Consider the following 13,953-nt stretch of genomic DNA (forward strand, 5'->3'; position numbering starts at 1 on the left):
ATATGGTCTTTTTAGTCTGAGGACAGCCCACAAAAGGGTAGAGGGAGGGAACATGGCAAGAAGGGCAGCCCTGCAGTCCGGTGATGTCCAGGCTCCTCCTTGTTAGAAGAAAAATGACCTCATTCCTTGAGCTCCCAAAAAGAATGGCCTTCAAGAGGGCACTAGAGATGAAGTAAATCCATCTCCTCCACCTCCCCACAGAGAATGGGGTCTCGGAGACTAGCGGGGACTCCAAGTCCCAGGCCAAGCTGACCACGCCGCCCTTCGTGCTGAGTTGGAAGTCCGTTCTATCGGGAAGGGGAGCCAGGGGAGAAGCCTGAGCGGTGGAACATCTCTGAGAGCTCAGGGCTTTGGGAAGGGGAGCCTGGAATCAGGACCCAGCTCTTAGGATAAGTTCAGGATGGAGTTCTGGATTTGAGCCATTCTTTGTTGTGTTCCGCGACACTTGCTGAGCACCTCAGACATTCCAAGAGGTGCGGTAGGTGTCACGGGAGGTACGGAGACCAGTCAAACCCAATCCCTGCGGGAGTGGAGGAATGGATGAATAGAAACATATGTGCTGGGGGTCACAAGAAAAGGAAGCAGTTAATTACAAATCGAGACTGGGGTGGGGGGGCATGCCATGGAGCTGGGCTAGCCCAGCTAAGTCCTGAAAGATAAGAAGAATTTTCTTTAGTTAAGGGGAGTAGAGATGGTGGATGGATCTGAGAGATGCTGAGTGGGCAGAACCATCAGGATGCAGCAACTGATAAGAAGGGCAGTATGAAAGATACAAAAGTGGGGTGACATCCCGGCTTACCCCAGACATTTGATCTGAAAAGGTGCCCTAAAGGTGGGGTCATGTTTTATAGAGATCTGGTAAGCACCCCTGGGGGGAGAGCCAGTGATGAACAGGCCAGCCTCTGGAGCCGGGGTGGAGAGGGATGTTACAGCAATCCAGGTAGGACATGATGGCGGGAGTGCATGGAAAGGGGAGAGGAAGGGAGAGTAGAGGCACCACAGTCCTGCCAGAAGTGGCATGTCTCCATTTTAACAAGGAGGAAAGTAAACTGCTTTACAAATGATTCACAAGGCCAAAATGCCAGTGGTGGAGCTGAGATCGAATCCTGAATCTAGGGACCCCAAAGTCACTCCATTATACTACTTGTGGGCACACCCATTGTGGTGGCAGAAGCAATGGGCCTGGGGTACTGGCTGGCTGTGCAGGGTGAGGAAAAGAAGGGAGTTAACACAGTGACAAGGCTTCTAGCCCAGGCAACTAGGTGGAAAAAGAAGATATTAACCCAGACAGCGATGCCAGGTAGAGAAGCGGATTGGGATTTAAGATTGACCTAAGGTCAGCCAAAAATAGATCCCAGGTCTTTGGGGACAAGCAAATTGTGAGCATCAAGGAGCTCTAAGAGGTGTCACAAGAATGACTTTCTGAACTAGACGGCTTAGCCCTGAGGTTTGGGGTTGAGCCAAAGCGTAGTGGGGTGTGTCAGAGGCGGGTTTGTGCCTATCCCCGGTCCCAGTTATTTCCCAGCTGCGGACTACAGGCAAGAGACTTGATGGCACTGGTCGCAGTTTCTTCATCTGCCAGATGGGGAGGTAAGCCCTGTCCAGCACGTGTCCGGAGTCTGGTGAGAGTGGGAAGAGCTGATACAGGGGAGAGAGTTTGGGAGGCACTGTTGCAGCCAGCATAGCACTTCGAACTTCAGAGTCCATCCCCGAGAAGGCAACGTGGAAAGACCCTCTTAGAAATCCTGTGAAAACTCCTTTGTTATTTTAATAAAACAAGACATCTCCCAGAACCTATACCCGCTTCTCTTTTTAGTCTTGTCAATTCCGCCTCAATTCAGGCTCGGAGACTGTTGGGTCCAACACCGTCTTCTCCCCTGTTCAGAACCCCAACTTACAAAGCCTCTTTCCTCTCCATCGCGGGGTCAGGTCTCTCCCATCACCCCCCACCCACCCACCCAACATCTGTTCATTCCACACTCAGCAAGCACAGGCTTGGCTGAACAATCTGTGTTCATGCTAAAGCCGCAGAGGTAAATGACACCTAGGTCCCTGGACCTGACATTGATCTCTGGGTGTGACTGTCACCTTTCTGGACACTTCTCTAATCCCCTGTCCTCTACTCAGAAAAACTTTATACTCCCGTCTGTACTTCTTCTGAGCCTAAAGGGAACTGGCTCCAAGAAAAGGGATTTTCAACCCTAGTGAACACGTGAGAAGTGAACAGGGATGGGGGTGATTTGGGGGAAGAGTTCCACTCTCTGCCATGTATTTTGTAGATATATACAGTAGATATAGTTTTTAGACAGCTTTCATTGAGGTTTAATTGATATACAAAAACTGCACACATTAAACGTATATGATTTGATGAGTTTGTACCTATGCAAACACCTGTGAAATGACCACAATCAAGGTAATAGACATCTCCATCACCTCCAAATGCTTTGTTGGTGCTGTCTTTTGTTGTTGTTGTTGTTTGTTTGTTTGTTTGTTTTTTTGTTGTTGTTGCACTATAAGAACTTAAAATGAAATCTACCGTCTTAACAAACATCTGGTTGCACAATATGGTATTAACTATGGGCACTCTCTTGTACATAGATTTTATTCTATTAAACCTCACAATAACTATGGAAGGTAGGTTTTCATTCCCATTTTACAGAGGAGAATTCCAAGGCTTAAAGAGGTTAAATTTTTTGCCCAAAGCCATACAGCGAGTTGATGGAAGAGCTGGGATACACATTATAGTTTGTCTGAGTTTTTAAGCCCAGGCTGTTCTTATTACGTTAGATTGTCTCCTCTATTCTGTCTGCCCTGGTGCCCTTCTGGTTGAGCTGGCGCCCTTCAAATGCTTAGGAGGCAAGACTCAGAGGACGACTTTTGAACAACAATCAGGGGACACTGTGGTCTCAGCTCACACACTCCAGAATGAGAGAGTGATAACAGCACCTGAACTAGATTATCTGCACGAGGTCTGTAACCCAGAGGGTGCCAGGATGGGTCCTGCAATGACTACCTTGCTGAGCTTCCAGGAGCCCTGGGAGATATAGAAGCCTCTGCATGTCGAGTGATAAATGGACTACTTGCCCAAACCCTATCCTGTTGGAGTGCCCAGCGGGAACTCAGACAGGTGTGTGAGAGCAAGATGGAAGAAGACAGGGTTTCAGCTACTGGTGTGAAAAAGTCCTGAAGTCCTTGCTCACACATCCAACCTGGAAGCTTTCATGCTCCCTGCCTCTCTCCCCATTCCACACCATGTCTAAGTGATGCCATTGGTCACTTCTTAATCTGCTTATACCTGTTCTCTTTTGACCTGATTTTCCCTAGAAACCAATGGACACTGTCCAGTGTACAGTGGTGGAAAGGGAGCTGGGTTTGAATCCAGATTCTCATTAGCCAGATGAATGCAAACAAAGGATTTTACTTTTAGGAGTCTCAATTTTGTTTCCTGGGCAAAATAGAAAATGATACCTAGAGGGACTGTTGGGAGTATCAGATAAGGCAGTGGATGCAAATGTGTCTAGCATGATGCCTAGGACACAAAAAATGCCCCGTGAATACATGACAGATGAATGAATTAAGGCCCAACAAATGTTAATCACTCCAGACTTCATGGTTGGTGCTGCCCTTACTACTTAGGAAAATGAGTCAGGATCCTCTTAGGCAGGTCTCAGGTATGTCACTGAATCATAGGGCAAGCTACCAGCTAAAGGTCCCCTGCTACTGCAGGCATTGTCATCAGAGGGAGGTGACTCAGCCTCTGCTGTGGGCTTCTTTTTTTTCTTTCTGTGTGTGTGTGTGTGTGTGTGTGTGTGTGTGTGTGTGTGTGTTGCAGGGTTGTGTAGGGAGAGGGAGAGAGAGAATCTTAAGCAGGCACCATATCTAGCACAGAACCCGATGTGGGCTCAATCTTACAATCCTGAGATCATGACCTGAGCCAAAATCAAGAATCGGATGCTCAACCGAGCATCTCCTATAGAGCCACCCAGGCGCCCCTCTCCTATAGGCTGCTGCACAAAGAATCTGGGTGGCTACTGGCTTGTCTACCATAGCTTTTGAGGGCAACTAGACCCTTAGTCTTGTCTGTGAGCATCTGGACTCGTGGAGAGAAAAGTGGCACTGTTTATGGAGATACGTGTGAGAGCCAAGTGAAAGCCCGGCATGTCTCTCCTCTCTCCACTCTTCCTTTTGGCAGAGTTATTTCACTTTCCTTGGAATACTGGCTTGGTAGCCCCCCTACCTACTTGTGGTAGAGGCAGACAAGAAGATGGGTAGGCAAGAAGAGAGTCTGGAGCACCCCCACCTGGGGCTGGGTGGGCTAGTACCTTCTGACTGGTTGACTTGCCAGATTGCTGAAATCTTTCCTCTCTAAATAGAGACCACAGGTAGAAAGGGTCTTAGAAAGCTAGGGAGTTGCTGAGCAGGCCAAGATCCCAGGGAGGTCCACTGGCAACCCCTGGTCTCTTGGATAGCCCCTTCCTCTCTACTCTGCCATTGGAAAGAAGCGGGTGGTCCTATTGCAAACATATCCTACAGTCTGCCTTATAGCTACGCATTTTTCCCTCTTAAGGAATTCTAAATGTTAGCAGGGTCCATATGCTGTAATTCAGAGACATTTAATGTCATTTGTTTTGCATTAAATGATACTTCTTATACTGTAAACTCCATTCTCTGACATCAGGCATGTAACCACCTGCCTCAAGCCATTCCTTTCCAGAGTTATTGACCAGGAGAGGATGCCACAGAGCATCCAGCATCCCCCCAGAGAAGGAACCTCTCCCATTTCCTCTGTGACAGATGTTCATTCTGAATGTTTGCATACATCTAGTGATGGGGAGCTCACTGTTTCCCCAGGAAACCCATCCAATGGCTGGCAACTCTATTCACTAGAAAGTTTTCCCCATTTTTTTGAGCTGCAATCCATCTTCTTGAAACTACACCCCTGGATTTGGTTCTTACCTTTGACCACACAGAACACAGGTTTGCTTCTTTGGGACAAGAAGAATGTCCAAGATGGTCTTTCCACCTTTTTAGAAATTGTGATCTCACTTTCCTACCCCGACTCCCTCTCCTCTTTCATCTCAGGGATAAACAGCACATCTCCTCCTCCATTTCCAATGGTAAATGATTTGCAGATACCTCACCGTGTTGATGACATCCCAAAGAACAGAGCTCACTTTTACTGCTCGCCCTTGCCAACGTTTCCCAGACCCACATCACAACTGCAATGAGGCAGGTATCACTATCACCATCTTACAGGAGGAAACAGAAATTCAGACAGATTGAATAACTTGCCCAAGATCACACAGATATCAAAAGACAGAACCAGGGTCTGAATGCAGAGTAAGAAGCCAGAGGTGCCTGGGTCCCAGTCCTTGGTTTTAAGCTGCTAGCATACCTAGGACTTGTGAGGCCTGTGATCCAGTTAATGAATGCAGTTTTTACAGTGGGGCCTAAATATGGCCCCAACATTATGGAAATGGTCTGACCAGGGAAGCTAGACCTGGACTGTCACTGTGCCTGACTTATGCAGTCTGCCTCTCTCCGTGCTGCCTCAAGAGATGCTATCATTTCTGAAAGACTTGCCAGGCTCTTGGCTCATGTTGAGCTGGTTACACTCAGCTCAGCTCCCCAGGACTCTGACACAGGAACTGCTGGAAAGTCAAGTCTTGACTGTTCTTCCTTATCCCTGATGACAGAGTCCCTGACAGCAACGTGCGAGTCACACCAAATTTGGGTTGGCTGGTTTGTTCCTGGGGGAGGGGAAGACCTAAATGGAAGGGTGCCAAGAATGTTCAGAGGAACAGAAGAGATGCATAAACCACTTTATTCGTGTTCCTCTGGGCAACAAGAGCCCAGAGGAGAAGCTGTATATACAACACAACATTTGTAGCCAACTAACATATGGCTCTTTGTTATTATTTCTGAAAACCAATAAGCAAAGGGAGAACGAGCTTTGCTCTCAATTTTTGCAGCAAACTTCAAAAATTCCCCATCCCAGCGCAAAAGAAGGCTTAACTGGAGCTTTGTGCGAAAGGCCCTATCTCCCCTGAGCCTCCCTCCCTCTCCCCATCTCCGAATCCTCATTTCCGGGAGGTCATTTTAATTAGCAGGCTGTCATGGTGACTCAGCCTGCCTGCTTCACGGACAGGAAGGGAGCAGACTCCTCTGGACCCATTCATCATACAAAGGCACTTTACTCTTTAGAAAAATGTACAATATTTAGCTCCCCCAACCCCTTGGGAACTGCTACTGCTGCGGTTTTATTTTACCAGCCCTCTGCTTGGCGGCAGGTGGGAGTGGGGAGGGTGAGGGGGTGGCATTCTCCTGTCTTCTGCGTCTTCCTCACCTGGCAGTCAGCCTTCCCCCACCGCAGAGCATCCATACCCATGTCTTCAGGGTTTGGTCTCTGGCGCCAGGATCTGGAGATCTGAACCACAATGGACCTCTTGGAATGAGTGGCCAATACCTTTTGTCTTTGGAGCTAAAGCTTCAATTCAACTACCCAGGTCATTGCAGGAATGCATGCAGCTCAGAGACACAGTGACAGTGTGCCTCAAACCACTGTGATTTCAAAAATTCTGTCCTATTGTTCCCAACAGCACATTTGTCTTTGGGTTGCAGGCGTCATTGATGTTGTTTTGGATCAGCAAGTATGGACGGTGCATTTCTAGAACAGTGAACAACCATCACCTAGTCTAGAAGGCAACTGCCTATGGTAGTTATACAACGTTGGAAGGTAAGGGACTCCAAAAACACTGACCTGAGATGTGTCAAACCTCTTGAAAGGGACATGTAGCTTGTCCTCTTCCTGTGAGGACCTCTGTGCTGTGGAAATGGCATCTGTACTCGCTTGGTTTGAGCCTCCTATTTTGTTCCTGAGCCTTAAGCTGAAGTCCCACAATTGATTTTCCATTGGTAAAAGGGAAAATTGATGGTGAGGTTTCTCCTTTTTTCCTTCTCTTTCACTAGCTTACTCATTATCCTGTACCCTTGATCTTGGAAACTAGAGAAGGGTGATTAATTTCATGCCCCAGCAGAAAATGCATGCTCCTGTCTCCACAAGACCTCCCCGGACTCCATGTCCTTAAAAAGAGTTTGAAGGGTCTTTGTGGTTCACGGAGCTCTTCTTGTCCCCTTTGCCGTTGGGGTGGTTGCTGGCTGGGCCCCGCAGGAGTGGGTGCTTGTAAGGAGGGGGCTTTTCCTTCCTGCAAAGGAGGGATAACAGAAAGAGAGAAGAAAGACAGCACATATATACACCAGATTGAAATCATTTCTGTTATGTGTATCTCCCCCTCTGGACTGTAACAGTCCAGGAGCAGTGGCCTCGTCTTCCTCTTCTCTGTGTCCCAGGAGCCCAGCCCAGAGCCTGGTCCAAAGCAGGCATCATGGCTCAATGAATGACTGGTAGATGGATGGATACTCTGTATCATTCTGCTTCTGGAAAAAACCTGACTGACTACAGCTCCAACTCGTCTACATTTCCACCTTGATTCTAATCCATCCTCTCCAGTTCATAATGGGATGGGGATGGACACACAGAAGATCCATATCCTGGAGGAGCTTGGGACCCCATCCTCTTCAAAACCATCGCAGGCTCCAGACTTGCCCTTACGTTCCTCAGAATAGCCTAAGTATGGCATTTCACAGGGGTCTGTCTCTGCCATGAGCTTGGGTGACCTTGGAAGGTGGAAGTATGTCTGGCTCGTCTCTGAGTCATAGCACCTAGCACCCAATGCCACACCCTTAACACTATTCTTCAATAATTGTCCTCTGTCTGTCTGGCTCACATACTACACTATGAGCTCCTTGTGGACAGGGACCAAGTTTTGTCCATTTTTGCATTTTCCCTCATAAAGGGCCTTGTTTGTTTATTACGTTGTGCCATTCATTCATGTGTTGGACCAAGATTCATTTGCAGTGGGAAGAGTAGGTTTTAGAGCCAGAAAGAACTCACCTGAATTTCCAGATTGGCTATGATGAAGGGTGTGATCTTGGGAAAGTTATTTAGCTTTTCTGGGCCTTATTTGTAAAATGGAGATAAAACATCCTAATCTTGCAGAGGTGTTGTGAGGTTAAATGAAATAATATGAGTAAATGCCCTTAATGTCCTCCCTTGTCTGCTGTGACTTACAAAGGCATGGTGCTAGATGTTTAGCGGGGTCCTATGGTCCCTGGACATGACAAAGAGGAGTCAGACATTGATGCTTACAGGCTGCTTACAATTTAGTAGAGGACACAGTTGCACACAATGACTACACAAAATAAAAAAGAATTACAAAGCATGATAGAAAGTGGCAAACACCATAAATACAGAAGCTCTCTTGGGCTTTTTGAATTAGGACTAAAGAAACAACTTCCTGTAACCCATCATGCTCTGACCTTGGAGTACCCATTTTCCTTCATTGTTGATGAGTCATGAATGAGGTGAAGACGTAACAGGTGGCGGCACACAAAAGGGACACGTTGCCTTAACATATCTCCCCCACCAAGAGGCCTCCCTGCCTGAAATACCAACCTTGCTGAGGGACCTGACTAACACAGCAAGGATGTCTCGCATGGGTGAGATACATCTAGACCTTGGTACCCAAAGACACCCTAGAGCACACAAGAGCCCGTGTCCTTCCTGCCTCATTGGCCCTCATAAATGGGGGTTGGGGGGGAGCTTTGCAAAGGGTGCCATTCATATGTCACTGAGGGGTGTGGTTCTTAACACCCACAGGGAGCATGGGAAATCAGGTGGCTATGTTTTCATGGGGGTAAAGGAAGGCATACTTCCCCTAGAGAGGCGATCTCAGGTACAAGTGCAAGTGGGCAGCCCCAGGTAGATGGGGTGTGGCAGAAGGTATACAGTGGACAGGGGGCATGTGAATGTGTAGACTGATTGGCAAAGAGCCTCTGTAACTAAAGATGGGGGCAAAGAGAGAGAATGCACTAGAAGGCAAATATCCCATACATCTGGGCTCTGTTCCTCTTCCTATGATACCTTCCTCCACCTTTCCAGGCTCACTTGAGAAGCAGACTTCCCAGGAAATAAGCTTCTCCCTTCTCAAGACCTCCCCAGTACTTTGTACCTTGCCCTCAGCAAACCATTTCTAGGTAGTTTTTTGTCTATTTGTTTTTCTCATGAGAATGTGGATTTAACGCATTTGATTTTTCTCTGTAATTCCTGAGCAAAATTCACGCCTGGCATGGAGTAGGTGCTTGAGGAGTGACTGATGGATAGAAATGAACTTTCGTTCTTGTCTCTACTGTCTCTATTGCTCCTCTGTCCTTTTCCTGTTTCATCCAGCTAAGTTCTACATGTTTTTTAAAATCAAGCTCAAATGCCACTTCCTCCCTGAAGCCTTCTTGGGATACTCCTGCTGGCTGCCAAATGCTGGCCAGGTGGTGTGGGAGGGGAATTTCTGGTTGTGTCTTGCTTTTCTGTTCGAAAACATGAAGGGGTTGAAGTCAAGAATTCTTAGTTCTATCACTCTATAATTCATAAATTGGGGGCTTATTCCGGATTTACTCCCTGCTAGGCACTGTGCACTAAAGATCCAGGAGAGACCCAAGAGAGCTTCTTAAGGAGCAACTGGTCTAGTGGAGAGGCTGGTTGTGCAAAGAGGCCTTGACAATACTCTATGGGACATACAGTGCCACAGGTGTGTGCAAAATGCAGTTAGAAATCCAGCAGAGAGGAAGCAGCTCTATCTCAGATGGAGAACAGAGAGAGTGAAGCAGAGAGGTGTGATGTTTAGACCGGCCTTTGAAAATCATGTAGTTCCGTGTAGGAACTCACCATCTAAAGACAAAAATGGGAGAACATCTCAGGAAGAGAAAAAAAGAATGAACAAAGGCATAGAGGCATGAAAATAGACTTGCTCAGTCTGCTGCATAAGGTGTAAAACTGTAGAAAGCAGACGGGGTGGAGAGTGTGCTCACGGGCAAAGGGGTGTGCTGGGAAATGACATTCAAGATGTAGGCCAGAACTCTGAATACCAAGAAAAGGAGCTGGAACCTTACCCTGAAGGTAATAGGCAGCCATGGAAGGTTTTTGAGAAAGAGTACAATCTAATATGTAGCTGAACACTTTCATACATTGTTTGGTATTGTTTGTTGTCTTTGCATGTGTTTATGCCTTTCTCCTCTGTGTTCTGGGCTCCCGATGGGCAGGGGCTCTCTATGTCCCCCAGCACCCAGTGCATGGCCTGGCACATGGTGGGCTCCAGTGTGTTGAGCAGATGATCATTCCCATCCTCCACCACACACATCCCAGCCCCACCATGGAGCCCCCCCTCCCAGCCCATGGCTGAGCCTGAGCCCACTTCACACTCAGAGACCAGCCCACCTTCCATGCTCACCCTTGATTTCCTCACAGAGGCTCACCTCGCCTGTTCATTTATCCTAATTTTCATCTACCTTGATGGGACCTTTTGAACTTTAGCCCTGTGGTCTAGATAAGCGTGGGGTCTCAGCTTTGGACATCAACACCAGGTGCCTGAACCTGTGTTCCTGGGCCCACATTGCTGGCCCTCCCCAGGGACCCTCTCCGAAGGGCAGGCTGGTACCCAACAGGCTCCCACCAGCACTTGAGTGGAAACTGACAATTATAATTATCCACAAAGATGAAAGAAAGCAAAGATTAATTTAGAGTCAAAACATGTAATTTTCCTTTAAAACCAGAACTACTCTTTCACTTATGTTATTTGATGCTTGGGTGGAAAATAATACAAACAAAGGGGATGTATTCAAGTCCTGAATCAGAGCCTGGCATCCTCCTGAGAATTCAATTGTCAAGAGTTGCTGACCAGCTGAGAGCTAAGTGTTATTCATAGTTGGGTGGGACAGAGGTGTGGGGATGGAGGGGGAGTTCGTTTGGTTTTTCTTAATTTAAGGGCGGGTGCATTTATCTCAAGTCCTCAAGGCTGTGCACTTTGAGGAATGAGCTCTCCAGCTCTTTTCTAAAGAGGCTCTGAAGGGCCATGAGGCCCCATGAACAGTAGCACTGGGGGCCCTGAGAGCTCCCTGCAGCCTTTCCACCCAGCTTCCGGGGCCCGCCTCCTGCCTATCTAGAGGAACTCTGCTCATTCACGCTTGGGCTTAGTCCTGGCTGTGACCAGTGCTGTGTGCTCCCTGGGCCTCGACTTCCTCATCTGTGTTGGGAAGAGGGGCCTGCGCCATTGCTAGTCTCCCTGAGTGTCTGCACCATTTCACTGGAAGTCCAACAAGCTAGGAAAAAGTCTGAAGGTTCAAGATAGTTTTATTCAGGCTGACAGAGGACCTGAGAGAGACAATCCCCAAATTAACTTGTAAATGAGATTCCAAGAATGCTTTTGAGCATTATAAAGCTTTAAATTTTTAAGAACTTTAACCAACCAAGAATGACTTCTAAGAAGGAACTGAGCCCTTCTCCAGGGGTGAACTCCTCAAAGGCAAGGCCATGTCCTAATCACTTACTCAGCCTAGCAGGAGCACCTCCCTCCCTCTAGGGGCCTAGCTTGAAGTGCTGGTTTTCCTAAATGGAGGAAGGGAGGGAGGGAGGGAATCAGGTATGTATGCTCAGTACAGTCTAGGCACTTGGGAGCAGAGAAGAAGCTGACCTGATCCTCCTTGAAGGTGTTTTTAATCCACCCAGAATGGGGGAGGGTGGGCACAAAGACCCCGCATGATGAGTCAGAATATATTATTTCACAGACTCTGCGGAGACTTGGCCTCACAGCATGGTGGAAAGAGGTCCTGAGAGATCATCCAGCCCAGTCAGAGAAGTCCAGGGATTTGCCCCAGACCACAATGAGCTGGTTGGAAATCTGGGATTGCAGCCCAGAAAACAGAGGAGATGGAAACGTTATTGAGCACCTACTGAGTGCCAGGCACTATACCCGGCTTGTATCTAATCTTTAAAGTCTTTAGAGGTTTTAGTTATTATGGTTATTATGCCCACTTTGTAGGTAAGTAAAGAAAGTTTCAAGAGGCCAATAAACTTGCCCAAGGTCCCGAGTTAGCATGAGCCTGAGACAGAATTTGAAACCAGACTGATAGCGAGAAAGGCTTCCTGCTTCCTGCTTCTGATGGAGCTTAGCTGGACTTCAGTCTAGTTTCGGAATAAAATAAACCTAGGATCAAATCCTGCCTCTGTCAAAATATCTTTTTTTTTTTTTTTTAATTTATTTGACAGAAATCACAAGTAGACAGAGAGGCAGGCAGAGAGAGAGAGAGGGAAGCAGGTTCCCTGCTGAGCAGAGAGCCCGATGCGGGACTCGATCCCAGGACCCTGAGATCATGACCCGAGCCGAAGGCAGCAGCCTAACCCACTGAGCCACCCAGGCGCCCCTGTCAAAATATCTTTGACAGGCAATTCTTTTCACCTTTCAGAGCTTCCTTTACCTCATTTGTAATGGGGGGGGGGTAATAATATCTATGAGGAATAAATAAGACCATGTACAAAAAGTACTTTGCTCAGTAAGTAACAGTGATTAATAGCGTCTTTGTTAATAACAGGGTATGGAGGAAGGTGCATTAGTGTAAAGCCCTGAGGCAGCAAAGCACATGGGCAAGTTCATGGGCAAGGTCAATGGGAAGAATGGTCTGGCAGAAGGAAGTTGGACATCATTACGTCCTCTAGGGAGGCTGGATCACTAGAGAGTAGGCAATGAGGCCAAGAGTTAGGGCAGGGCTAGCATACTCTAGGTGCCATTGGAAGTCACTGTCCAAATGCTCACCGGGCTTACTTCCAGGAGGCATGGGAATGCACAGCACTTTGGTCTCTGCTCTAGCCCTCTGAAAGGATACTCATTCCCTGACCTTTTCTCTTTAGTGGCCCAAAAGGCTGAATCCAACAGAAGACCTGATGTAAAATTTCTTAGGGCTGGGCTGTGTCCTCCCCAGCCCTGAACCTTCACATCTTGAGGGAAGGGGACTCTCCTACCTTTGCAGATACATGTATGCCTAACAATGTGCAGGGTGCTTTAACACACATCTCATGATAACTTTCTAGGCAAGTGCCATTGTCCCCACTTGGGGAGGAATCAGAAATCTTATGAGCCTGGATGAAGTAGGAATCTTAGAGGATCAGTTACCAGATGAAGTAGCATATGGAGACACCCAGAATAACTTGACGACACTCAGTCCCCAGCACCTCCCATCCCTATGGACTCCCATGGGAGACCCAGAAATGCGATACTGTCTGATGCTGCTGTACTGTCTGATGCTGTGATGATACTTTATAGTCACAAAACATGCTGTTGAGCTCTTCTGCCCCATCCACTGGCGGGCAGGACAGGGATTTTCTTTCCCCCACCACAGATGGGAAACTGAGGGCCAGAGAGAAGCCGATGGAAGTTGTCCCTGAACACAAAGCCAGTTAAGTAGGACCCAAACCATACGGCTCTGCTCTGTCACTTACCGAAGCCTCGGCATGGGAATTGCCACTTTCTCGACCAGCGGGTTCAGCCGATAATAATCCAAAAACGTTCTTGCCACGTTCCTTCCCAGCTTCATATCTGCAAGCACATGTGTCAAGGAGCAACTTTGGAAGGAAATGGGGACAGAATGAAAAGAGGGCCAGTAATAACAACAGCAGGAACAGAGACAGTGACACCACTCATCCTTCTAAGCTTCTTGTAGGTCCTGTCTTTTTTGACTTTCACAGAATGTTAGATACTATTATTTTCCTCATTTTAGAGATGAGCAAATTGAGGTGCTGAGAAGCTAAATAATTTGCCCAGGGTCACAGGACTAGGAAGGAGAGGAATCAGGTTATGGGTCCGGGTACTCTTACCTCAAAGCTATGTTCATAGCTTCTAGAATACACTGCGTCCCTTTGGGAATCACTGGGCTTCCACAATCTGGCTTCAGGCAGCTCAGGGTGGAAACAGATAAGCAAGACCCAAGGTCAAGAGATCCTTTGTTGTGTGTAGACTAGGGTCTGTTTGACTCTTTGAGAACAGTCATCTATTTTGATAATCCCAGAGG

General features: G+C 47.6%; 1 protein-coding gene across 2 annotated transcripts in view; it reads right to left on the reverse strand.

The window, feature by feature from the left end:
- Positions 1-5,818: 5,818 nt before the first annotated feature.
- AGBL4 (AGBL carboxypeptidase 4) overlaps positions 5,819-13,953 on the reverse strand; it is a 1,588,908-nt gene continuing 1,580,773 nt past the window's right edge. For both annotated transcript variants that reach the window (XM_059137376.1, XM_059137375.1), the window contains exons 12-13: positions 13,385-13,481; positions 5,819-7,205 (exon numbers count right to left, since the gene is read on the reverse strand). In XM_059137376.1, the coding sequence (XP_058993359.1) occupies positions 7,085-7,205; positions 13,385-13,481 (218 nt within the window). In that variant the 3' untranslated portion in view covers positions 5,819-7,084. The remainder of the gene's footprint in view (positions 7,206-13,384; positions 13,482-13,953) is intronic.

Source organism: Mustela lutreola, chromosome 10 (genome assembly GCF_030435805.1).
Source record: "Mustela lutreola isolate mMusLut2 chromosome 10, mMusLut2.pri, whole genome shotgun sequence".
NCBI lineage: Eukaryota > Metazoa > Chordata > Mammalia > Carnivora > Mustelidae > Mustela > Mustela lutreola.